Source organism: Dermacentor variabilis, chromosome 9 (genome assembly GCF_050947875.1).
Source record: "Dermacentor variabilis isolate Ectoservices chromosome 9, ASM5094787v1, whole genome shotgun sequence".
NCBI lineage: Eukaryota > Metazoa > Arthropoda > Arachnida > Ixodida > Ixodidae > Dermacentor > Dermacentor variabilis.
Window position 1 is genome coordinate 122,898,295 of NC_134576.1, and position 26,344 is coordinate 122,924,638.

Consider the following 26,344-nt stretch of genomic DNA (forward strand, 5'->3'; position numbering starts at 1 on the left):
ACGTGACCGCATTATATCCGCGAAATTACACTACAAAAAAACTACCAACATGCGCAGGAACTCTCTAAATAGCGCAAGGGAGTTCTAATGGTACTGATGGATAACATTACAAATGCGTACACAATCGAAGCGATCGCATAATTCAGTTATGTGCAATATTCCGGAACATACACATGTCTTGCGGAAAGGTACCTCAGAATGAGGTGATGAAGATTTGGTGCGAAACCAATGGCATCCGAACGGGCGAAAAATAAAACCGAACCCTAGCATTCCAGAAAGCGAACATCAACAGAGCAGATAAAATTCAGCACCAAAGCACTAACACTAACGTATGCACTTGGCGTTTACACTTGTAAAACATTAGTAATGACGAAGCAGATCAAGAATTTTATTGTCCTCGCGTCGCCGGATTTTTCACTTCACTTTCCTCCTTCACGGCGTGACCGTTCTCTTTTCGACAGGGCGTCCGAATTTAGCAGCTGGTTTACAGGCCTCGGTGCTGTGTCTCACAGGCAGTAATAGGGACGAATCTTGTTTTGAAAAACGACCGGTCAATTTTTTTTAGGCCCGTTTGCGATGTTACCCTAGTCTGAGCGAAAGGGTAACAGAAGATGGAGCGGGGATGACGCGCCGCCTGCCACTTTTGGGCAACTGTTACAGGAGACTGTCGGAGTTTGAGCGTCAATCGGAAGATGGGTGAGAATCGCAGAGTTGGTGTTGACGCTGTCGAGAGGGAGTGTGGTCGTCGCAAGAAGTGTTCAGCGCCTGAACCAGCCCTTCTTCTTCTTCACCAGGCACGGTTCCGGTATAGGCGGCTTGAAGTGCTTGCAGACGGTCTCCTTGAAGTGCTTCTGCAGCTTCTTCTGGTAGCGCTTGTTGAATCCGCCGTCAATGACCACGCTGGGCACGTAGTTGATGGGTGGTCGCACGGACATCGTGCGCCAGCCCATCTTCTGCAGGAGAATCTTGCCCTGCGCCGACGAGGCGCAGCCGACGAGCTTGCTGCTCTCCATTTTGTACTCGCTGCTGCACTTCTGCACGTTCTTCTCGGGCTTCCACCCCTTGAGCGTGCACGCAATGAACGGCAAGTGCTTGTCCGTGTCCGGGTACAGGGCGATGGCGCACGCGTGGATCATGCTCGCGTGGCACTCGGCCTGCCCGTGGCGGCAGGTGAAGGCCACGGTCGTGTCGGCCCCCTGCGGCTCCTTCATGCGCGTGCGTCCAAACGGCACCATCTCGACGACCAGCTGCTTGCGCAGGAGCCCGTACACGGGCAACAGCTGCTTGTTGATGAACCACGAACTGTCCTTGCAGTATGGCTCGTACAGGACGGTCACGTTAACCTATGGCAAAAAAGAAAGACGATAATAGAATGAAGTGTGCAGTGAAATGGCCATCGGTAGACCACGTTTTTGAAGCGTACGGAAGCGAGAACACACGCTAATTATATGACGTGGTGGGGCATGTATGTATGTATGTATGTATGTATGTATGTATGTATGTATGTATGTATGTATGTATGTATGTATGTATGTATGTATGTATGTATGTATGTATGTATGTATGTATGTATGTATGTATGTATGTATGTATGTATGTATGTATGTATGTATGTATGTATGTATGTATGTATGTATGTATGTATGTATGTATGTATGTATGTATGTATGTATGTATGTATGTATGTCGCTCTCATAACCATCATCAACCCGTCGATACCCACTGCACGACGAAGACCTCTCCCAGCGATCTCCAATTGCGCCTGTTTCGCGTGCATGTAAGTATGCGTGTATACCAGGCATTTCAGGGAACACTTTCACAATTTCTGAATGTTGTCTGCGGCACACAGCACAATTCTAGTTCATGACGTGGTCCACTCGAAGCGGTGGACACTACTTGCACTAAAAATTAATATGCCTAACCGAGTAATCACAAATTTCACTAATTAATCTTTTAACTAATTACCTTATGGCTCATAGTGCAATTTACAAATTGTAGCCGTGGAGTTCGCAAGGTGGATCCACTTGGAAGAAATTCTCAGGATGACATCAGTTTCAAGATATTAATTCCTGAACTTTGCAAAAAACTGCATTGGCGTTCCAGTTACTTTCTTAACAGAAGTTATTTTATGCACTGAAGCACAAAAGTAACTGGGACGCCCACGCATTTCTCCGCACAGTTCAGTAATTACTATCTCGAAACTGGTGCTATGCTTAAAATTCATTTCAAGTGGATACGCCTTGGGAACTGCACGGCTAGAATTTGCATATTGCAATATGAGCCAGAAGGTAATTAGTTAAAAGGTTATGTAGTGAAATTTGGTCAGTTAGTCGGTTATGCATATTCATTCATTTCTATATCTGTGTGTGTGCAACTACTGTCTGCCGCTTCGAGTAGACGTCCTCATGAACTATAACTGAGCTATATGCCACAGACAACCATTAATAAAGTTTTGAAAGTGTTCCATGAAACACCCTGTATACGTATGTATGCGTGCACGTACTTGTCGTGAACAACAAGTAACGGACCTTTGCGAGCGCGTGGCAATGTGCCGAACTGCGTCACTGCTCCGCCTACTTCCTCCACGCTTAAGCTCGTCTGGTGTCGAAAGGCACGCAGTGCGCATGCGCGTTACTCGCCGGCACGTCTGTTCGCTATTGCGATGTCGTGCTCTAGCTTGATGAATTGTGTCCGAGCCCACACGAGCTGCCACGTGCTGCGGCTAGAGCAGAATTGAGAAAGGGATAGAGGATTGAATTCCGACGTCCGGGGTTTTACGTGGGAAAACCACGATTTGATTACGAGGCACGCCGTTGTGGGGCACTCAGGATTGATTTTTGACAACTCGGGGGCCCTTAGAAAGGCACCGAATGCACGGTACTTGGGCGCATTTTTTTTTTTTTTTGCACTCCGCTCTCATCGGAATTCGACCGCAGCGGCCTGGATCGAATAAATATCCCCAGACACAATTGAGCGAACAGTGGAGCTCCTATCTGATAAGGAGAGCTGCAACTTCAAGGTATTAGCAAGCCGCAGCTCTGCCACCTTGTGTAGGTCGGACTATGTTGATACGTTACGAATAGGCTGGCATGTGGCTCCTAATACTTTGAATCAACTAAACCCTTTATCTACCTAGACTACAGCCACTCATTTCCCTGTACTCGGCAAGAAATTGATACAAATGCTACACAGCGCGTCTCTAAATTCACGGGCACACTAGCGGAAAATCGCACGCGGCAAAACGCGCCATTATTCACAAGGTCACACTTGCAAGCGTCTTTGGCGCTGAGGGAGAAAACGCGACAGATTCGCTCTGAACTGGACTCCCGGCGGTTGTCACCAGCGTTGCTGAGATATTAGAGAGTTTTAGCTCAGGGGACGCAAGGCGTTGGGGCCCCTAGCGCTTGGGTTCGTTTACGTTCGCGTACGCAAGCAGAAACACGTTATATGTTAGCGGCCCCATACACAAGCCGCAGTGAGGTCGCATGCGCTCGCAGCGCCATCGACGTCTGTGCTTTGCTGCGTTATCATTTTTGTAAAATATGAAATCAAGCACATGAAGTACATCAAACTATTATTAGAAGCAGTCAATAGAGAGGTTTAGCGTGTCCAGTATTCAGGTAAACGCAGGCGGACGCAGGTTGGGACGTTGGGGCGGAGCCGTAAACGAGAGCGCCCTGCATGGTGCAGCCACCTGGTGGCGCAAAGCTCAAACGAAAAAAAAAACGGCTAATATTGGAGTAACGAAGTTTATTTTATTTGCTGCGGGTGTAAATTTTTGGCAGCAACACGATTACGTCAGTTCCGAAGATTTACACCAGCAGCGAAGTAGAATAGACATGGTTACAGCAATATTAGCTGTTTTTGTACGTTTGAGCTTTGCGCCACCAGGTGGATGCACCATGCAGGTCGCTCCCATCTACACGAATACCGGACACGCTAAACTTCTCTAATATATATAAAAACGACGTCTGTCGACACTTGGCGAAAGATTTATAACATTATCTACTCGCTAGCTACTCGTGGGTTCTCGTGCACAGCGAAACTCTTGGGTAACGTGACCGCTTAGGGGCAGCGATGTTTTCGGTCACCCCAACCACCTCAAAGACGCAAGTAGACGTAGCGGTCTGCGCATGTGCAGTACCGTCGCCCCTAGTGCTTGCGTACGCAAGCCGCTTGCGTCCCCTAAACTAAAACTCTCTAATACAGTTTTAGATGGACGTCCGCAGCAGCTCTGGGTACGCACCAAACCCGCGGACGCGTCAGTGCGCATGCGCAGTACGCAGGAGCGCGCACCGTATCTTGCGTGCGCCGGCAGATTTTCAAAAGCTGCGTAGCGTCCACTGCGGGCTCAGCGGCCTTTGCGGGACGTTCTCGCGCGTTCTCGCGAGTTCACGAGAGCGCATTTTTCGATATCGATCTTGCCGAAGATATGACTCCGGCTTGCGGTTTGGCTTCGTGGCGACTGACATTGGCTACACAGCTTCAGAAGGTGGCATTTGGCTGAGCTGAGAGCACACTACTGGTTCCTACGCGTGCAAGTCAGCAATCCCCTCTTCTGAACTTTTTGCATCCAGCCAACGATTTCCGTATCGGACGCGCGCGCTCTACGCTACGCACGCGCAACCTCGCACCCTATGCACGTGGGTGGTTGCGGACGCCTAACTAAAACTGCCTGATTTCGTAATTTCGTGTGGCGTTTCCCCACATGATAGAACCGGCACGCCGCAAAAGATAGTTCGGTACCCATTCGCTCCGCGGCAAGAATTGGCAGCTGATGTGGCCGTGAAGAGGGAAACCTCTTTAGAGTAAGCAGGTACTCGCACTTTGCTCTTGCACCGCCAGGGCGTATGACGAAAAAAAAAAAAACAAGCCCTGAGCATCCTCGAAAAACGAGACAATTTTCCAGAACTGTACATTGTCTGGGCCCCGGGACACGAGTCCCTGGCGGGTAATGTAGCGGCTAATGCCGCTGCCCGAGATCACACTCTCCGGGCTATCCCACCGGGTTCACGAGCACAGGTAGACCAACACGATAGCGCCCCGAAAAGACACGCCGATATCCTGAGCCACTACAGACCGGGTAGGAGGATCTATCCACCCCCGCATCCCAAGCTGACAAGAGGCGGTGATCTTCCGAAAACTACAGACCGGCACATTCCCGCGCGGCACCCTGCTACACGCCATGTATCCTACGAGCTATACTCACAAATGCGCCTTCTGCTCTACGCCCAATACCCTCTACCAGATGGTATGGGAATGTCAACAAAACCTATCGACACCGCCCATCACCGGACCAACCGTCGAGCAGTGGGAGGCCCAGCTGACAAGCTCGAGCCCTGAAGACCAGCATCGCCTGGTGAGCAGGGCCAAGCTATTGGCTCAGGCCCATGGCATCCTGGACTAGGGACGCCGCCCACCTCGGACGATTTTACCGTCGGCTCATTTCTAATAATAAAGTTTATTCCTCCTCCACCCGTAGGCCCAAGTACAAGAATCGCACGTATCAATGAAGGTGCATAGGATGACTACAACATACCCTGTTATCCACTACGTTAAGTTTGTGCAACAATGAGCTTTTGTGGCAGTGTCTGCTGGAGCCAGATGTTGAAGTCAGTACTCTGTACTTGTCATCTCACATATCCTGCCTGGGTTTCCTAAGTGTGCGTAATAGTTTTTTCCTTCAGCTATGACTAAGAGCTCGCACAGCTTTATTGCGCAAACGCCTATAATCAAGAACTTCGGACGCTACGTATGCCTTTTAGTCTAATGTCTTGAATACAAGCTTCAAACTTTTAGAAAATGACATTCTGTGCTTTCAATTCTGCACCGCAGTTTCGAAAGGGGCGGCAAAAATAAAGAGGGGCGTCGTCTGACGCACCAGTGCATGGTAACAAGCTAAAAGTCACTATGTTATTACTGTTTGTCCTCGAGAGCGTCTGCATCGAAAACTACGGACAGTTAAAAGCTCGTTCTTTTCTTTCGATTGTTGCTGTGACAGAAAACTTATTAAACGCCTAAGCAATAATTGTTACAGATACCACTGAATATGGCTCTCAAATTCGCATGACGGAGTATGAATATTTCCGCCGTACATAGCTGTCGGTAACGGCGCTTGACCATGGCAACACTAATCATCGTCAACGTGATTTGGTGCCCGGAACGACAGCGCGACGAAGACGGCTCGACAACGAAATCACGACAGCTCAATGACGATGATGACGTGACAACGGCTGCGCTCGTCCGTTCTTTTTTTTTTTTCGCCACTCGTTTACTGCAGGGGAGCCAGATGTATCCTTTTACGAGCATTCGCTTTAAGATTGTGCAGATCTCCGACAACCGGGACTCGGTCTATGGGAGGCTGTGGCGAGCCGGGAAGACCAAACGGTGCATCTCGGCATGAGACTCGCGTCCGCAGAGAGAGAGAGAGAGAGAGACACACACAGAGAGAGAGAGAGAGTTTTCTCAATGCACGGGAAGTGGGCGTTCTTGCACATCGCCCCCCCCCCCCCCTCGTAATGGGGGCGAAATCACGCCGCGCCCGGGTTTTGATTCCGCGACCTCGTGCTTAGCAGCGCAAAACCACAGCCGCTAAGCCAACGCGGTGGGGAAAGTGATAGAGGCATGCGTAAAACAAAACTCATGAACATGCCGGCGAGTGATGCGAGACCCACATGCATAATGCGTGGGTCTCGACACCGATTGAGCTCTAGCGGAGATGAGTTATTGAAGTACGGGATAATGCAGTTCGCCATGTAGCACGACTAGAAGCACCTGGGATCCGCTAATGCTGCTCGCGACAGTACGTCTGGTTGAATGGATGCACACCCAACTAGGGCAACCCCTCATGGTTTGCTTTTTACACGCGAAGCGTTTCCAATCCGTGCCCGAATTCGAGCTTACACTACACGCAAAGCTGCAGTATAAATACCAGGATTTTCTAAAGCTCCCACACGCGTTTCGAGCAGACGTGCAGTCGACCTCAAAAGCTTATGGGCCACGGTATCTCAAAAAGCGTTGAATTTCCGAGCGGCCCTACAAGAAAGCTCTGCTAAAGCTGCAGATATGTTCAGGTTGTTTTTTTTTTTAGATCCCGTGGTCCCATAAAATGTTGTTTGTCCACTGTCCATAACCCCCCAAACTAGCCACCACGTACGGGCGGGGTGCACGCACGCACTGTTGGTTGGTGACGCGAGAGGACGACCCGACACCGATTTCGGTGTGCCGACTCATCGGCTCCGGCGTTTGTTTACTTTCGTGTCGGCGCCTCGGTCACACTGTACCGATGCCGAGCTCTCCCGCGACCATCGGCAGATTGTCGGCGACGGGGCAGTGTGAAAGAGGCGCCGACACGGAGGTAAAAAAAAAAAAAGCGCTGTCGTTGACAGACGGCAGACCGAAATCGGTGGCGGGTCGACCTAGTGGGAGTGAGCCTCAAGCGAACCCTGTCGCCAAGCATGCGATAGAAGCAGCAGGCAGAGCGATATGGCTGTCGTTCGCATTCCCGCAGTCCCCGGCAAACGAGGTACTACGAGCCCTGATAGTTTTGGCTTACATATGTATAAGTGGAACGGGGTAAATGCTTCCCCCTAAGTAAACGATGGCTTTGAGAGCATCGGGAACACACTATGTATCTCACGAGATACGATTCCTCCAGTCGCTAGGGCACGTGATCCGGCGCTGCCGTCAATGCGGCAAAGCCTGTGCGCGCACTGCCTCGTACGAGGCGTGCTGTGGTGCCCACCTTCTGCACAGCTGGTGGGAAGAGGGCCACGGCTGGTTCCGGCTGGGTCTGGCCGAGACACGGGCTGCTGCAGGCGAGTAGGCCCAGCAGCAGGCACCACAGCGAGACGGCCCGCATGGCCGAAATCTTGAGGCGATGGCGACGCGAGGACACCCAAATGCCCCGACGCCGGCCGGACGGACGGGGCCTCGGGTCTACCGCTGGAATGCCGGTCGGGCTAGACGGGAATTTTGCGCTGGCGCGCGCATCGCGTGAAATGCGCCGGTCGAGGCCGTACGACTCTTCCTCGTCTTCTCCCTTTTTGCCGAAAACGAAATGAAATTTCCTATCCCAAAGAATTTAGCGGAAGCGTACCAAGCAGGGTACATTAGTATAGCACGATGTTTATAATTTATTGGGACGAAGTTCCCGTTTTCGTTGAATTGGCATTCATTTTTTTAATGATTTCTGTCTTCATGGACAACATATTTTGCTCTCCCAAGAAAGCTTTAGCTCAGGCCTAACTGTGATTCCGCCTGTTAAAATACACGTGCAACGCAGAAATTCTTTTTTTCAACATGACTTCAGGGAGCATTCTTGTGAAGTTTGTTTCCCTCTAGAGAGAAAGCGGAAATCTAGTGACCGATGGAAGCGAAATTTCGATTTAGGCCCTGAATCGCACTTTTTATTATGACAGCAATTAACGTACACTCCCGGCGCATTTCTGCCGTCACCGTCGCCGTTGCCATGAGGTTCCGTATGAGTGAGTGTGAGGGTGAGCCGGCGAACACGGTTCAATCCAAAGCCACCTTTGTTCATTCTCGCGTGCTCGAGCGAGGAACGCGGCCCGGGTGCGTTCCCTCTCCTGTCGCACGCGAGGCGAGGGTGGCCAGGCGTTCTTCTCCGGCGACTGCTAGGATGCCTCGATGTCCTCCTCGCCCGCCGCTCCGTACGGAGTGGAGACAACCGCGGCGTCTACTATGGCGTTGACCACGCTACTCGCGGACGCCGTAGTCGACGCCTTTGACGGAAGCCGTAGGGACGCGTTCTCGGCGCTCGTGTGTCCTGAAAGTGATCTGCGACGTGGCCAAGGTGCACGCCGGCGCGGGCCTCATCTTCAAAGCGACCTGCGATGTTTGCAGAGCGTGCGTAGCCCCGGTAGCTTCGCACGCGCTGTGCTTACGACATTTCGTTCACTTTTATTTATTTATTTGACGTACTTTTAAGGCCCGAAGGCGTTACAGAAAGGAGTGGAGCCAAAAGAAGAAGTAATGCAGTAAAAATACAAACAAAAAGTATAAACAAAACTACTAACAAAAGGCATTCTGAACAGCGGTCTTGAAGTTGGTAGAGTCGGTGATGAGTGCGATTGATGCGGGAAGGCGATTTCAGTCCGTGCTTGTCCTAGGGATGAATGAGTCACTGTACCGGTTTGTACGGCTCAATGCCACCCCGATTTTAAGGCTGTGGTCCAGTGCGGGCTGAAATATAAGACGGAGGGGCAAGAAGGGTTTCTTTTAGAAGGGGGTTCAAGTGAAAAACTTTGTGAAAAAGGGAGAGACGGGAATATTTGCGGCGTGACGAAAGATCAGGCAAGTTAAGAGTTCGTTTCAGTGAAGAGATACTTGCATAGCGAGAATTTGAAGCGACACGTTGAAGCGACAGATGCACGGAGGTCAATTGGCTCGCGGCTGTTGCCACGATTCCCAACTCCAGCTTTTTCACAGACAGTTTCCGCTGTCATCGAGCGAGATGTGTTCATGTTTACCTGTGCGAGCGTGACACCGTGCTGGTGAATTGAGTTAAAACACGTTGGTGAGCTGGCTGGTTTGAAATCCATGATAGAATGTGTAAGCGCGATTGAACAAAGACTTACAAAGAAGCAGACACGTAAAGACAGCGCTGCTCTGTGAGTCTTCTTTCCTCTACTTCCTCGTTGAGTCACGCTTACACATTCTATCATTGTTAATTTAGTTAGTAAGCGAATGTTTACAAGTTTATAGGCCGATAAAACTATCTTTGCGTCGTACAGCTGTCTACTAATTTGCTATCGCAATCGGTGCTTCGCCTTTCCGGCTGAACAGCGATTTTTTTTTTAATATCAAAACCTCGTAACGATGCATCAAGAAGAGATATTAAAGTTCTGTAAACCGCAACCGTTAGAATGTCCCAAGTGGAAAAATTTGATATGTTATTTACATCTTATGTGAAATGATTGCATTGTTGGCAAGGGCGCTGCAATGTATTACTTACATATTAAGGGCGCACATGCAAGCACTGTACATCAATTTTGGCCGCTATATATTTACAACTAGGCGTAATTTACAGAATTGTGTTATTGCTTTCGTTGCCCAGTTACAAAGTTGTAAACGTGATAGTTTCGTTTCCTGAAAATTTGCGATTTTCAGCAATCTTTAGTAAACGACTGACAGCCTAAACCAAGAATCCGTTTCAACAGACGCTATTTTTTAACTTTTTCCTCACCAAATTTGGTGCAGTAGTTGCCTCAAAAAACGATTTATTTTTTCCCACCTATTTATATAGGAACCTGGTGCAGAATTCTACTTGCCTCTTAAATGTGGAATCAAAATGATGCTTCGGCACACAAGAATGTGTTTTCCCCCAACATATTTCTGGATTGAAAAAGTTTGGTTTCAATAAATGCCCACAATTAAAGAAAACGTAGGGGGTCGGTTTTTCAGCTGGTGCGTTTAGCGTAGAATGACCCCCTCTCCTTCGGCCTCCTTCTCCAGTAGTGTCCTTCTATCGCACAACATTTCTTTTCCTCGTACCATTCTGACCGTTGCGGCCATTTTTTTTTTTGTTTTGAACTCTCTCGTTAAGTTTTGTCCCGAGGCAACTCGAGCTCTCGCCGCTCAATCGCCTGTGCAGCAGTGCCAGATTTTGTCGCTGTCACGCAACCCACCCTCTGACATCTCTACCAACCCCCCCCCCCCCCAAAAAAAAAACAAGAAGTGCTGACCCAGCCACTTCGCGGACACTCAGAGACATCACAAAGTTGATATCCTTGTATCTTCCGACCTCGTAGGTCGACAGCCTTCCTCACCTGCTTGTCACCCAATTCAATATATCTTTTTGTTAATTTTAGCGACCGTTCCAAAGGTTACACTGCGCTTGTAAAACATCGCATACTTGCTTGCGATGCGCCACCAATTACCCAGGTGGTCTTTACACCTTTCAACATACGAGCGCCAAGTTTTTACGCGTGAGTTCGATAAAATGCTTACAAACGGCAATATTTAGCCATCTCGGAGGCCGTGCACTTCTCCTGTTGCCTTAGTTAAAAAGAACACCAGACGGTGTTCCTGCAAAGATTATGGACATTGAAACAAGGTCACGAAGAAAGACGTCTATTCTTTTCTAGGCATATACAACGCTCAAGTGCGCTCATTCCTGCCTCTTTTTCTCTCACTGTGAACTGACGAGTACTCAATCAACATTGTTTTTTTTTTCCGCTGTTCATCGTCATATCATCACAGCTTTCCTACTTCGGCACAGCGGACATATTGTGTCATCTCTCAAAAATATATCGGCACTCGGTTTGCGCTCTTCGAAGATACACAGAGGTAAGTTCAAAATGGCGTGCTTTGACTCGTGTATCATTTTACACAGACTTACCATATACAAGAAAGGGTGCCGAAGTCATAGATTGTAGATAGATTTTCAACAGGAATCGCAAAGAACTAATGCAGTATAAGAAGCCTAACAGGTAGGATGAGCGTTAACTGAACAACAAAATTAAACCACGCAGTATTAAGGATTCAAAAGCACAATAATACGTGAACGTGTTATATCTGCGAACTTATACTTCAGGAAAACTACTGCCATGTACCAAAATTGCCTCTCTAGCACAAGAAATTTCTAATAATACTAAAAGACGACATTCTCAATCTATAGAAAATCGTAGTAGTCGTATAATATAGCTTTGAGCAGATTCAGGAAGATAAAAAGCCTTATCGAGAGGTACCTAAAAACGAATATAGTGATTCGCTACGAAATCACTATAACCGATCGGATGAGAACGAAAACTACTCCTGATACGCATATAGGCTAACACAAACAAGGCAGAAAACGGTCACGATCAAAGCACCAACACACCGTCACATCTCAATGCATAAACAGATCAAGTACGCCATAACGTGTACACTTCGCATTTAAGCTGATCACACTGGTACTAACGGGGTAGGTGCTGCATTTTAGGTCCTCGCATCGCTTGAAACACCTCCACGTCGCTGAATTTCTTTCACTTCGCTTTCAACATTGCCGCGAGACAGTCTCTTTTCGACAGGGCATCCAAATATTTTAGCCGGTTCACTGGTCTTGGGGTTGACTATCAAAGGTGGTCAACGGGTCGAATATTTTCTTCCGAACACAATCAGTCAGTCTTTCGAGTCCCGTTTGCATATGTTAATTTAGTTTGAACGATAAAGACAACGTTGAAAGGAGGGGCGTATCATCTCTCACAATGCGGCTGCCGTTCGCAGGCAGTATCGGAATTTAAGCGTCAAGCAGAACGTTAGGGGAGAGCAGCACCTGTTGGTTGATTCGGTAGAAGGGGTGGGAGGGGGGAGGGGTAGCAAGAAGCGTTCAAAACCAGAACCAGCCTCTACGTTTCTCGACTAGGCAAGGCTCCGGTACGGGCGGCTTGAAGTGCTTGCAGACAGTCGCCTTGATGACCTCCTGCAGTTCCCTCTGGTAGCGCTTGTTGAAGCCGCCGTCGATGACCACGCTGGGCACGCTATTGATGGGCGGTCGCACGGACATCGTTCGCCGGCCCATCTTCTGCAGGAGAATCCTGCCCCGCTCTGACGAGGCGCAACCGACGATCTTGCTGCTCTCCAATTTGTGCTCGTTGCTACACTTTTGCGCGTTCTTCTCGGGCTTCCACGACATCAGCGTGCACGATATGAATGGCAAGTGCTTGTCCGTGTCCGGGTACAGGGCGATGGCGCACGCGTGAATCATGCTTGCCTGGCACTCGGCCTGCCCGTGGCGGCAGGTGAAGGACACGGTCGTGTTGGCAACCTGCGGTTCCTTGATGTGCGTGCCACCGAACGGCACCAGATCGACGACGAGGTGTTTGCACAGAAGCCTGTACATGGGCATGAGCTGCTTGTTGATGAACCACGAGCTTTCCTTGGAGTATGGCTCATACAGGACGGTCAGGTTCACCTGGGGCGAAAAAAAAGAAACAGGACTGGGACTGAGTGAACTAGAACCCAGCCTGTTGCATCTTCTCGAAACGCAACACAGTAGAACGCATTTTTCTGAAGGTTACGCAAGCGAAGGAAATGCCCGCGCCTGAAACGATGTGATGTACCCATACGCCGTGGCATACTTGTAAGAGTCTCCCACCCGACAGTAGTGTGTGCCAACTTGGCGTTGTGGCAGGCCGGTATTAGTTTATCTTGACCAGGGAATCTCGTGGCTCGCTCTAGTGGCTGAATACTTTTAGATGTGCTAGGGTTCTCAATTGTATTGTCATTTTTCCGATGAACCGCGATGTAGGGACCGCATCTCGAGGAGTTACTCTAGTTTTACATCAAATCGTCAGGTGAGCGTGAAGATTTTGGTAGTGTAGCGACTTCCTGCTCAGGTAATGTTCGAATAGACTGAGTGCCATGACATTAAGAGTCACTGCAGTTTCGACCTCGCAAATCTGAATAAACGAAAATGTGGAAATAGAGCGTACCCGATAGGTTGAAGATGTGTTTTGAAGAAATAAATCGTTCAGTGCCTTCGGAAAAGTCTTCGATTTGAACATGACAGACCCGAAACGTTTGACGACTTCGTTCCGCAAATTTTTATGCGTGCTCACTGCGTGTCACCTCTTTCGTGTCACCCGGGCATGATATTTAGCAGGTTTCTGAGCACTGCTAGGTTGATGGGCATGTCATTTTCACTTGACGCTGAAATAATAACACGTGCCATGTTACTCTCTGCATCATATCTTAGAGCGCGTATGATTCTCTAAAACACGCTGATCTACGCTGGGCCAATGATTTAGGTCCATCTTGCAGCTGCGACTCAATACACTCTATGCAAGCTGGGAAACCGGGTTCGAAATCAACCTTGCGGGCCAACTATGGTCACTCGACGTGGGAAACTTGGTGCGTGCTGCTCTTCAAGGAACCTCTTTCGCGCCAGCTTGGGCGACTTATGAGCCACTGCCCATGTGTCACTCTTCAATGAAACTCCTTGACGTGGACTTGGGTCCCTGGATATGTGCCGGCTGGCTCGGGGACGCTCTTCTATGAACCTCTTCAAAGTTAGCTTGGGTCATTGTGTATGTTCCACTGCATATGCCCTGCTCTTTAACAAACTTATTTCACACCAACGTGAGTCACTGGGTATTTGCCAATGGGTATGTATCGCTCTTGAATGGCAAAAGAAAAAGAAAGTTTCTTTTTTTAATTGTACATTTGGTGGGCGGAACTGAACCCATATATGTTCGGACAATCCTGCCTGCATATATAACCAGGTGACGAAGCGCATCGAGCTGAAATCGCTAGAAAGAAACCCGGCCGCGTCGGTGCCTCGTACAAGACGCGTTTCGGCCATCGCAATATGGTCTGTTTGCTGTATTACTTCCATGGCTGATATCGCGTCAACGTCGACATTCATCGAGAGATGGATTCTGGCGGAATATTGTTTTTTTACTGTGTTCGCTATATCTCCGGGATCGATCCGTATTTTTTTTTTACTAATTTTTTAACAGCTCCCTTAGCAATAGCGGGAACGCCATGCTGAGTCAGATAGGCGTGGGCGTCACCCACTCAAACAGATCATAAATATGTCTACGGGCGCGTCTTCACTGGGAAAATCACGTTGGTGGGGTACGTTAATCCAGGATGGTTGCTGGCGTTACCCATTAAAGTGGCTGAGATATCGGTTTACGCGTGTGGGATGACCACTCAAAGTAAGCGCGTAGTTGCTATACCATGTCCAAGGAGAGGCGCAAGCGTCAAGCACCGAAGCGGCTGAGATGTGAGCCCACGCATGGGAGGTCAAGGCTGAATGCATATTCAAATGCAGCGCGTAAGCATATTCACGATAGACGCGCGCATCCCCCATTAAGGCGCACGAGATATCTCGAGCAACGCGGCCGTAACGTATATACGTAGGCGCGACGTTATGGCTCACGTATATGTGCGTAAACGCTCTTGCTGATGTACACCGGAAGCAACGGGTGACGACCAAATAGCGTTGCGGCCATTTCAGCTTCCTACAGGATGTGCCTACGGCAGCCGCTTGGGATACGGCGGAAACGAGACCCTGCACTGCTGAGCAACAGGCGCGAGCTTGTTTCGCGGCTTACTTTTGGTACTGAACCTAAACCTTACAGCGCAAACACCAAAGACGAACCACAAAAGGTAGACACGACACACACTGGCGCTGACTAACAACTTCTTGATTACTTCGTCGTCGATGCATACATAAACCTTAGGCCACACAACCACGTACAACATAAAAACCCAAGGCGATAAATGCATCAGCGACACATCTTTGTCCCTGCGCCCACCTGAATTTCAATTCCTACGTTTGCGTATGCGATAAGTTGGCAGATCTCAGCAATGTAATCTGTGCGCCTGCGCGGTTGTGTGGCCTAGAGTTTATATATGCATCGACGACGAAGTAATATAGAAGTTGTTAGTCAGCGCCAGTGTGTGTCGTGTCTTCCTTTTGTGGTTCGTCTTAGGTGTTTTCGCTGTAAGTTTAAGTTCAGAATTAGGTACCAACTAAGCCCAAATGAAGTTTTACTGAAATTACTTTTGGTAGGCAAAGCATTTCCCGATTTACTGCGGTGTTCGAACTCATGCAGCTTGCGCACTATACTCCGTTCCACACGTAGCAGTCAACGCTGTGCAAGCTACGCAAGAAGTTCGGTGAAGAAAAGTTATCGCTCCCGCGCGTTCCGTCTACGCTTCACGGCGCAACAACGGCGTTCGCTCGCGCGCCATCACGCACGTGAGGCTCCTTGCGACGGGTTGCAAATAAAAAACCCGAAACGAACAACAAAGATAAAGATGATCTAAAACAAAGCATTAGCAGCCGTATGCCACAGCTCGTGCGCAACGTTCGTTTATATAGGCTCAATATTAAAGGAAACAAGTTTTAATGCTTAGAAACAAACACACTCAGTGGTCAGAAACCATCGAACTATATTCAAGTGCGAGCAAAGCCACTCCAAGACGTCTTTCTAGCTTCCACAGCGTTGACTGCTGTGTATGGATCGGAGTAGAGTACTATATTGGACCGGAATATTTTAACGCGACAATATTAACAGTTCCGTGTCGCAGAAAAACGCGGTGTCGGCGTCGCAGACGGCGTTGACGTCCTGTGAGCGAAAAATGCCGAACGTATTCAGGTATATGAATATGCCACGCCTTGCTACATGTCTTCTTTATTTATCGTCTTGCTTGACACAGAGTTTATGAGCTCAGAAGAACAGAATAACCCGCCGTGGTTGCTCAGTGGCTATGGTGTTGGGCTGCTGAGCACGAGGTCGTGGGATCGAATCCCGGCCACGGCGGCCGCATTTCGATGGGGGCGAAATGCGAAAAACATCCGTGTGCTTAGATTTAGGCGCACGTTAAAGAACCCCAGGTGGTCAAAATTTCCGGAGTCCTCCACTACGGCGTGCCTCATAATCAGAAAGTGGTTTTGGCACGTAAAACCCCAAATATTATTATTAAGAACTGAATAACAAGATCATAACACGGAGAACCGTCAGCTGTTTGCCGACTACAAGTCATCGGTATTTCCGGCATGTGCAACATTTCCAATCTTGGAAACCGCTCCGCAATATATACGTCCGCACCTTCTGCACTTCGACAAAATGGGACACAGATTCGCAAAAATATTAGCGAACTGGTCTAGCGTTGATATCCGCATTATGCACAGCAGCCCGAGTTCGCCGTATACTGTGCATGCCCAGGAGCGTCACCAGATCGAAAGGCACACCATCGTCGTTTTGGACCGTGAGATAACGGATTCCATGCGAACTTAATGGGAACTCTTTCTTCAAAGTTTTTTGTAATATGTCCCAGACCCTCCCCCCTCTCCCAGCAATATAAACACACATGCTCAATTATATCTGGCTTTTTGCACGATAACCAATGAGTACCTCACGGGACAAATAAACCCCCATCTTCTAACCATGTTTTAACAGATAAGGTTCCTTTATGCAGCTTTAAAAAATATGGTTTGCTCACAAGGAAATTCATTCACCCGTAGGCACGCTTACAACTGTGGTATGAACGAAAAGTACAATATAACGCGGCTAGCATTTTTTAAAGCGTTTCAGCCATGCTACATTACATGCGGTATATGCCGGTTATATTGCCGCACCACTCTACCACTAAAGTTGCTCATACCATGCCTTACATTCTTGACAAAGTTATTGCTGCGAATTTTGAGAACGACAGTCCTCTAACAAATATCACGAAAGCAAACGCCGACAGCGCATGCCTTTTATGTTATATCTTCTCAGACTAAAATATTAAAAGTGCGAAACACCAACAGAAACCTCAAAATATCGCAATTCTTCTGGCGCGGCTGTGCGCCATCTCGAGGATCAGCCCACGGAAGAGGCCGCGTTCCTACCAGAAAGCTCGCTATCGTGCAGAGCATTCCCCACCGGCATTTCCCAGTAAACATTACGGCTACATAAGCTGCAGTTGCCCGGAAGCGTGAGAAGCAGTAAGCGATTTTAGAATGCCATCGGCGTTCCACTCTTAGAGGCGAACCTTAAGCATCCTCCATTTTTTTTTATGCTCGAGCCCTCTTTTAAAGCAGACATGCATAATTCCGTGCCTAGTCACCATCTGTCGCTGCGGCTCGTGCAGATACGACGGGTTCGGTGACGCGACAGCTTAAGTCGAGTGAGCACTTGTGGCAAACATGCGCAGTAAGAGCAGCCTTAGCACTACCGGTACCGTTCGTTTTTCCCTAGTATCCGGCAAGAAGATGGTTGTCGCCTGCAGGCGCTGAAAATTTTGCTCGATGTAAGCGGAACGTGGAAACGCTTGTCTCGAGATGCTCGGTCGCTAGAGGGAATCCTGAACCTGTTCCAACAAGACGCGACTTCTCCCCTCCATATACGGGATGCGTGATCCGTCTCTGCTCTCAGTAAAACACGTTGTGGGGCTAGTTGGTGCATAGCTTTCAATTGATGAAGCGCCGGTAGTGACGGCACATAGGAAGGAACACAGACAGAACAAGACAAGACAAGCGCCTTGTCCTGTCTATGTTCCTCCCTGTGTGCCGTCACTATCGGTGCTTCATTTATTGTCTGCTCTCAGTGTGCAAGGCTTGTGCCCGCTCCGCCTCTTGGAGAGGTCCTGGCAGCGCCCACCTTGTTTACAGCAGATGGTAAGAGGGCTGTGACTGCTTCCGACTGGGCCTGGCCAAGACACGGGCTGCAGGCGAGCAGGCTCAGCAGCAGCGTGCACAGCAAACACTTGCCCCCCATGGCCAAATTTCGGGCGACGGTGGTGCGAGGACCCCCAATGCCGCGTCGCCGGACGGCCGGCGCCTCGGGTCCGCCGGTGGAATGCCGCTTGGGTTATGATGATAATGATCACCATCATTTATATGCTATGCCACTTACCCACGGCAAGCGATGGGCCAAGGAGTGGGTGATAAAGTTAAATTAGAATAAGCATAAACGAACGCACGAAAGGCAATAAAAAGTAAAACAAATGTGATCAAAAGAAGAAAAACATGCTGGATTGCTTGAAGGTTAATGAGCCTAAACTCGCAATTTACATGGGAAATACCAAAAAAGGAGTCGTAGGATAGTATTATATTAAGATATTATCTTATTGCGTTGCAAATGGAATTGGACGTTGTAATTTAAATGTCGCTTTGGCTGAATCCAAGAGCCGAGGCCTTGATGAAGAGTAGAACTGTGGAGGTCAACGGAAGTCCAAGCTCGCGAAACAGAACCTTCACAAACACTCCTTTTTTCTTGCGAGAACTGACTATAACACAGAAAAAAAGGATCAACTGTTCGCGGTTCATTACGGAAGCGAGATCCGCAATGCTACTCGATAAACCAAACACCCGTAATACGTCACATTTATCGGACGAAGTCTGGAATATGTGAGGATAGTGTGGTTTTCCTTCACAAGCAGCCCCATTTCGATACTTGAGAGCGTACCAGTGTTTATCTTTACCTGTTGCAAGCGAACCGATTAACCTACCGAGCTTCGGCATCGCGCGGGGCTAATTATACTGCGCGACATAGCAGCGATACATCGCATCAAGCTCTTTTATCAGTTGCTGAACGCTCACCTCAGCACCAGCTTCATACCTTTCGTTAACGTAAAGAAAGAAGGAGAAAGTGCAACAGAGAACTCCTCAATCTACAAAGAATATTTATGTGATAACAATACGTTTCGTTCTTATTTGTTTTTTTACCTCAAGTAATGATGTAATGGAACGCGCTCAACCAATTTTATTAACAGCAGTCAATACTGGGAAAACTTGTAGAGAAAACTGAGTAATGTATAATGCATGCGCTCTCAGCAATGCGAAAAAAAAATTTTGTTTTTGTGGGCCGTTACATTCTGAGCGGTCTTATTTATGGTTTTTTTTTTTACATATTTCCTCCGTCATAAGTCGAGCGCACTGCTTTCACCTTTATTGCGTCTGTATTGTACACCCTCTCCTATACAAATCTCGCCTGTAGGGCTGACAGTATACATAAATAATAGATAAATAACAGCGAGGGAGCTGCGACACACCAGCCCTGTGCAAATAAACATTGACCAGTGGAACGGGGCGTCGCCATCTTGTAAATTCAACTTCCCATTGCCGTGATAGACGCCATTAAAGAATTATTGACGAACAGCTGATGCCGAGGGTCAGAATGTGTACCTTGCTAAGGCAAGAGAGTCTGCCGTGTTGTTTACTGTGTTCCGCAGTGACCCGGTTACCCAAAGGAGGTTGTCTACTTGTAAATGTGGAGAGACGAGCGAATGAAATGCTCGTCTCTGAAATGAAATGAAATGAAATGCAATATAATTGAGTCCGCTGTGCCAGTAAGCCCTGGACACACAGATTGGGAGTGAGTCTGTTAAAATAGCGAATGTCGACACATATGCTGGCAGCCATCATGTGGCCATGGTCATTAATTCGACGTCAAGTATAGGCGTAAACTTACGACGGTGAAAGAGAAGCAAAGTTGCGGAGAAAATATGACCACGCTTGATCTCTCGTAACGCGCGAAAGCACGATTAGCAATTGTATATTTAATGCGGAGATACTTTATGCAGTCTTCTAAAAGACCATACAAATAACTTCCGAGTATTAACTAAACATCTATTTTTACAAGATATCGAGGAAGTGAATGTGGAGAGGTGCTGGAGAGGTTGACTGAGGGACAACGCTACGTATGTATACGTTTAATGTTGTTAATTACGCTTGCTCAAAAAAAGTACCAGTGGCAGCGTCTAATTGTGACCGCTGAAGCTCAAGAAATCCATAAGGATTCACTAAGAACCCATACTTTGGTCTTCTGGGAGGATATTCAATTACTTTTCTTTTAAATTTACACTTAAGGTACGGAATCTGTCCGCTGAAGTGTGTAAGCGCTGTTCACCGAACAGCGTAGTATTTGCCACAAACTGAAGAAGTGCCAGGCAATCTCGCAGCGCTTCTATTTCGATTACAGCGAATAAATTATTTGCTCGAGAAATGTACGCGGCGAGGTCATTTTAATTAAAAGCATGAGTGCAAGCTCTGGGTTCGCTCACACCCTCGCGGTACCATGCTTAGCGTTTGGCTAGCTACTGGATGCCCACTCTCAAACATCAATCACTGATATATGAGAAAAACGCGACAGAAAAGCTTACTGATCCTTACGCGCCAGTTCCGTCGCTAACCTTTATGGTCACCCGCCGTGGTTGCTCAGTGGCTATGGTGTTGGACTGCTGAGCACGAGGTCGCGGGATCGAATCCCGGCCACGGCGGCCGCATTTCGATGGGGGCGAAATGCGAAAACACCCGTGTGCTTAGATTTAGGTGCACGTTAAAGAACCCCAGGTGGTCAAAATTTCCGGAGTCCTCCACTACGGCGTGCCTCATAATCAGAAAGTGGTTTTGGCACGTAAAACCCCAAATATTATTATTAACCTTTATGGTCTGCGGCGTGGCTTTTTTTTACGGCGCTCGGTGTTTGTAAGGCAAATGACACTGAATGCGCACTACGGTGCTCGTTTTTATTTACGCGATATATAACGTGGCCGGCGTTTAATTAAACGCAGCCTCAAGGTCGAACAGACACCTTTGCGCTTCGTTATAAAAGTGAAGGAATGCGCCGAACTGCGCTCAGCGGTCTGGCTTCACCGGACGGGCATGTTCACCTTGGCTCCAGCATCGCATCAATCCCAGTCATGTTTGACTTCCGCCGCGGCACATATCGTTGCTGCAAAGTTCAAAATAGGTCCCCGCTTTCACGACTGCCATCGTTTCTCCTGACTCAGGAAAAGGACGTTGCAAATTGCATTGCGACAGCTTGGATTGTCAGCCGATGCTGAAACTTCGCGTTTCATTATTTTTTTTTTCCTTTTTGTAATTCTAATGTTGTACCTTGAGAACAACGATAACAAGGTGAAAGCAGGAGCCAACGTTTCGACAAGTGGACTTGTCTTCTTCAAGGTACTGTAGGAGGAGGAGGAGAAACATTTATTAAAAAGAAAGGACAAGCAGGTGTCTTTCTGCTTGTGCGGGAGGCGCCCTTAGTCCAGGGCTCCTGCGGCTCTTGCTGTCTCCCGGGCCCGCCGCACCAGTTGCTGCTGGTTACGAGGGTCCGAACTAGTCAGCACGGCCTCCCACTGCTCGGGTGTGGGGTTGGGTATTTGCGGGGCCGCCTTCACGTTGGGGCACGCCCATGTGGTGTGATATAGGGAGGCGTAATCATTACAAAGGGGACATTTGTATGAATATAGTGTAGGGTGTATTGCGTGTAGTCTGCTTAGATGGGGGTATGTGTTCATTTGTAGTTGTCGCCATGTTACGGCGTCTTCACGTGAGAGGGTCTTGTGTGGAGGCGGGTATTGTCGTCTGTTCAATCTGTGGTGTTGTAGTATGGCGTTGTATTGTAAAGGTACGGGCTCCATGGAGGCGGCCGTATCCCTCTCTTGTGGCGCCCGGGAGGCATGAGCTCGGGCTACAGCGTGCGCACGCTGATTTCCACGGAGGGACTCGTGTCCCGGAGTCCACACTATTTCAACGTCCGGCAATTGGGAGGCTTGTTTGAGGAGTCGGTGGGCGATTGAAGATATTCTGCCTCTCACGTAGCTACGGCAAGCTGCCTGGGAGTCAGTAATGATTGTGACGTACTCGTTGGTCGGACTAGAGGTGATGGCCAAGGCGATGGCTGTCTCCTCCGCTACGAGGGCGCTGGCAGTGCGGACCGTCATCGAGACCACCTCTTGTAGGTTACAGTCGACAACGCTGGCCGTCATGGCTGCCTTTTGGGGGTACTGCGCGGCATCTGTGTATAGTGTGGTGGGGAGACTGCCATATTTTGTCTGTAGAGTTTTTGTGCGAGCTTGGCGACGATCGGCATGATGTTCCGGGTGCATGCTTCTGGGGATAGTGGCTACCTTGATGTGTTCCCGGAAGTTGGGGGCCAGATGAATTGCTTGTTCGTGGCCTTTGCCGTGTGTGGAGTAGCCTAGGCGCGCTAGGACTGTCCTTCCTGTTGGTGTGAGGGCTAGTCGTTCTCGTTGGCTTGTAAGTCCACCTGTCGAAACGTTGGCTCCTGCTATCACCTTGTTCTCGTTTTGCTCATCGTCTCGAATTTTCATCTCCCGCCTTCCCCTTGTTTTCCCTAAATGTTGTATTGCGTGTAATATGTAGATACAATAGAGTTTATATCTGTATCACATAAATTTCGATTCACGCAAGTTCAAATCCCCACTATTCTTTTTTTTTATTGAAATCATATTCCTCGAAATTAGTTGTAGTATTATTTTTTTCTACCCTTGCACCGCCAGATTCATGGCCCATACTCCAGAGTGGGTTTCATCAGGTCATTGAGAAACAACAACAACAGCCATTGGGCTCTCCCGTTTGTGGCTTGTTCCGGATGGCTTGCTTGCTGGAACATTCCCATGGAACGCGTGAAAATCGCCACAGAAAAATCAGTTTGCGAATCCCACCCTGTTTCTTTTTTGTGTTCTCGTTTTTGTCTCCAAGCAATGGCTTATATCCCCTGCGGGAGTTTGGCGAGTGATCTTGCAATGGTTTCAATGCGATTAGCATTCTTTGGGATCTTCACCCACTTTTAGGCCTGATTGTAAAGTGAGAAATTTTTGCAGGGGTTCTGTAGCTGTTTAATATTTTGCTCGATCGCCAGTTCGCTTCAATATTCAATATTCGCGTGGGAAAGCTGGCCTTTAACGATCCTAAGCGATATAATTCAGCCAGTTCTGTAGAAAGACCGCCTCGTCTAACGTAACGTCAAGTTATGTTAAGGTTCGCCCAAGCTGTGCTCGTTCCTTTTTTCACGGGTTCATCATTGAGGATAACAAGAAGCAGAAGTATGAAGTGATCTAGCCTATAAAGTTTTCTGGGTGCTGTACCTGGCTGGCGGTGGCGGCTCTGCCTCCCACCTACCTGCGACAGAGATCACAGGAGTATTAACCTTTTTTATGTTCTCTTCAAACTTGAAGGTAATATATTCTAGCCCTTCTGACGCTCTGCACGACGCAGTTTACATAAGTGACAGAATATATATTAGGGGGAGACGTTGGAAACGTGTGCCTCCTACTACATCGTCTCACTTGTGCATGGACGAATACGCTAAAGAATTGGCAATTACTCGAAAACTAAAGGGTGCCTAACTCACACACACACACACACACACACAGATAAAAAATAATAAACTATAATTGAGATTTCTATCGCACAGGGATCATTAGTTGCAAAGTAAGCTCCTGAACTTTCTAGAGTTGTCGTTTATGAGAAATTGCTGATTCAACATCAAAGAATCGTTTATTTTCTTTTTTACCAAAATAAAAACACAGGCATTACATTATACGGGAGAGGGTACAAACCCGAAGGTTGCACTTATGCCCTCAGCGGAGATAACAAGCAGTATAACAAATACAACGATCATATCGAACAACAAAAGTAATCCACAAGGTAATAAGTATTCGAAAACATAAAACGCGGACGTATTATACTTATGAATTTGTACTGCAGAGAAACTACTCATGCATTCAGAAATTGTCTAAGAAGCGCAAATTGTAAATCCATACACGATCGGAGCAGTAGGATACACGGGTCAAATTCTGGAAGGTAAGTATGCCTTAGGTAAGGGTACCACAGGATCAGGTGATGCACATTCCTTGCGATACTAATGCATCCAAACGGACGACATGCCAAAATGAATCATGTCGCCCATATAAACGGAAACCAACAAAGAAGAAAACATTGAGGATCCAAGCACCAACAATAGCTTGTACACATGGCTGGTCACCGTGACCGACGCGCAACACCGCGCTGGTAACGCAGTGGTAACCACCGGGCAGATGGAGAATTTTATTTTCCTCGCGTCGCCTACAAATAGTTACGTTGGGGGATTTTGGTCACTTTGCTTTCGCCTTCACCGCTAGATGGTTCCCTAGTCTTGATGATCAGGCCCAGAGGAGGTAGAAGGGTCAAATCGTCTTCTCTAAATAAGATCTATCAATTTTTTTACGGCTAACATAACATGTTACCGCAGTCGTTGCCACAGGGCTAACAAGGTGGAGAAGGGACGTACCGTGTGCGACTTTTGTGAACCGTTTCGAAATAGTACAATGTTTTAGAGCCTCAACCAAAAGGTGGGAGGCTCCGTCTGTTCTGTATTGCGCCGTTATTCGATTTCACTTCTGAAGAAAGGAGGAGAGCCAATTTCGGCGGTGACCGGGTGGGATCGAGGGCGAAGAGGGTCGTCGCAAAGCAGTGTTCAACGGCTGAACCAGCCCTTGACCACGCACGGCTTCGGCACGGGCGGCTTGAAGTGCTCGCAGACGGCCTCCTTGAACTTCTTCCGCAGCTTCTTCTGGTAGCGCTTGTTGAACTCGCCGTCGATGAGGACGCTGGGCACGCTGTTCATTGGCGGTCGCACCTTCGTCGTGCGCCAGCCCATCTTCTGCAGGAGGATCGTGCCCAGCGGCGACTCGACGCAGTCGGAGATCTTGCTGCTCTCAAGTTTGTGCTCGGTGCTGCACGTTTGCACGTTCTTCTCGGGCTTCCGCGCCTTGAGCGTGCACGCTATGAACGGCAAGTGCATGTCCGGGTCCGGGTAGAGGTCGATGGCGCACGCGTGAATCATGCTCGCGAGGCACTCGGCCTGCCCGTGGCGGCAGGTGAAGGACACGGTCGTGTCGACCCCGTGCGGTTCCTTCATGCGCGTGCGTCCGAACGGCACCATCTCAACGACCAGGTGCTTGCGCAAAAGCCCGTACACCGGAAACAGCTGCTCGGTGATGAACCACGAACTGTCCTTGCAGTATGGTTCGTACATGACGGTCACGTTCACCTGCGAATGCAGTATAGCCTTTCGTTTGCTGCTATTGTTTTATTTTAGGCGGACGGAAACAATGAAAATGTGCGCGCGGACGGAAGTGTACAACAGGTCTTTAATTTTTGTTGTGCTTACGCGGTATTATTTTGATAACGATATTAAGATACTTGTTCGCAAACATGTAACATTGCAACAGTACAATGGCAGTACAACAGAACACTTCGTTAAACTACGTTGTCGTACTAATCATGGTAACAAAAGACGCGATTATTAATGTCCCAAGTCTTTTTCGTCAAAGTGACGGTGACCTTGTCGGAATTGCTTTCAAAAGAAGAATGCATAAAAAAGTAGAAAATGGTGTGTGACTCCAGGGGCCAACATACAGGTTGTCCCAGCCAAAATTAGCCCGAGTTTAAAGATATGCCGATGAACTCTAAGGCGACGTGACCAAATGCGTGTTGCTGACTCTCGTATGTAGTAGGTCACACTATATTTTGTATTCTGCTTAATTGCGTAATTGGTCAGGATTAATTAACCAACTTCTGAAGCAACGAAGTTAGGCAAACATTCAATTAGGATGTTGTCGAGCGGTTTTAAGAACTTCTGATTAAACAGTTTCTAACTTTCTATCTATTAAGTGTTAGTTTTCTTCCCCGCTTACTGCAGATGCCCACGAAATACAAAAATATACCGCGTCACATGCCTGCTTGCGCACCGTGACGGCAGCTCTCCCAAACGCCCAGCACAAACGAACATGGCATTTAGCCGGGTATCTGCTAATCTCATTAAACTCTTTACAAGTGTGCAAATCAGTTGAACGGCCATCAAACCATCATTCTGCCGTATATGTTGGACATGGTTTGTTGTTCTTCGGTGTGACCGTTGGCCAATTCCGGCCTATTGCACATCAGATGACGCAACCATTCGCTACTACAACCGCCGCGCGTCTTAGGTTATGTCCGACTTAGCGCTTCCCGCCAGAAAAGGTTAAACGACTAGTCAGCAACACTCCGCACATTTTGCTGTACTTTAGGAGCCTGTGTCTGGCCCGACATATGAGTGCCTTCCAACGT

At 48.3% G+C, this 26,344-nt stretch overlaps 3 protein-coding genes across 3 annotated transcripts; all 3 read right to left on the bottom strand.

Moving 5' to 3' along the window:
- Nucleotides 1–383: 383 nt before the first annotated feature.
- On the bottom strand, nucleotides 384–7,970 carry LOC142558169 (GILT-like protein 1). Its single transcript, XM_075670330.1, has 2 exons — nucleotides 7,745–7,970; nucleotides 384–1,343 (listed from the first exon to the last, which is right to left on the bottom strand). The coding sequence occupies exons 1-2, from the start codon at nucleotides 7,859–7,861 to the stop codon at nucleotides 759–761; spliced, it is 702 nt and encodes a 233-aa protein (XP_075526445.1). The 5' UTR covers nucleotides 7,862–7,970; the 3' UTR covers nucleotides 384–758.
- Nucleotides 7,971–11,384: 3,414 nt separating this feature from the next.
- Nucleotides 11,385–18,218, bottom strand: LOC142558532 (GILT-like protein 1). Its single transcript, XM_075670666.1, has 2 exons — nucleotides 18,102–18,218; nucleotides 11,385–12,916 (listed from the first exon to the last, which is right to left on the bottom strand). The coding sequence occupies exons 1-2, from the start codon at nucleotides 18,216–18,218 to the stop codon at nucleotides 12,332–12,334; spliced, it is 702 nt and encodes a 233-aa protein (XP_075526781.1). The 3' UTR covers nucleotides 11,385–12,331.
- Nucleotides 18,219–23,757: 5,539 nt separating this feature from the next.
- On the bottom strand, nucleotides 23,758–25,271 carry LOC142558168 (GILT-like protein 1). The gene has a single exon (XM_075670329.1). The coding sequence runs from the start codon at nucleotides 25,269–25,271 to the stop codon at nucleotides 24,711–24,713; it is 561 nt and encodes a 186-aa protein (XP_075526444.1). The 3' UTR covers nucleotides 23,758–24,710.
- Between the last annotated feature and the right edge of the window lie 1,073 nt (nucleotides 25,272–26,344).

Coding starts and splice junctions, on each gene's coding strand:
- LOC142558169 (XM_075670330.1), bottom strand. CDS start 7,861: ATGCGGGCCGTCTCGCTGTGGTGCCTGCTGCTGGGCCTACTCGCCTGC. Junction 1,344..7,744: donor TCCCACCAGCTGTGCAGAAG/GTGGGCACCACA, acceptor TTTTTGCCATAG/GTTAACGTGACCGTCCTGTA.
- LOC142558532 (XM_075670666.1), bottom strand. CDS start 18,218: ATGGGGGGCAAGTGTTTGCTGTGCACGCTGCTGCTGAGCCTGCTCGCC. Junction 12,917..18,101: donor TACCATCTGCTGTAAACAAG/GTGGGCGCTGCC, acceptor TTTTCGCCCCAG/GTGAACCTGACCGTCCTGTA.
- LOC142558168 (XM_075670329.1), bottom strand. CDS start 25,271: ATGTACGAACCATACTGCAAGGACAGTTCGTGGTTCATCACCGAGCAG.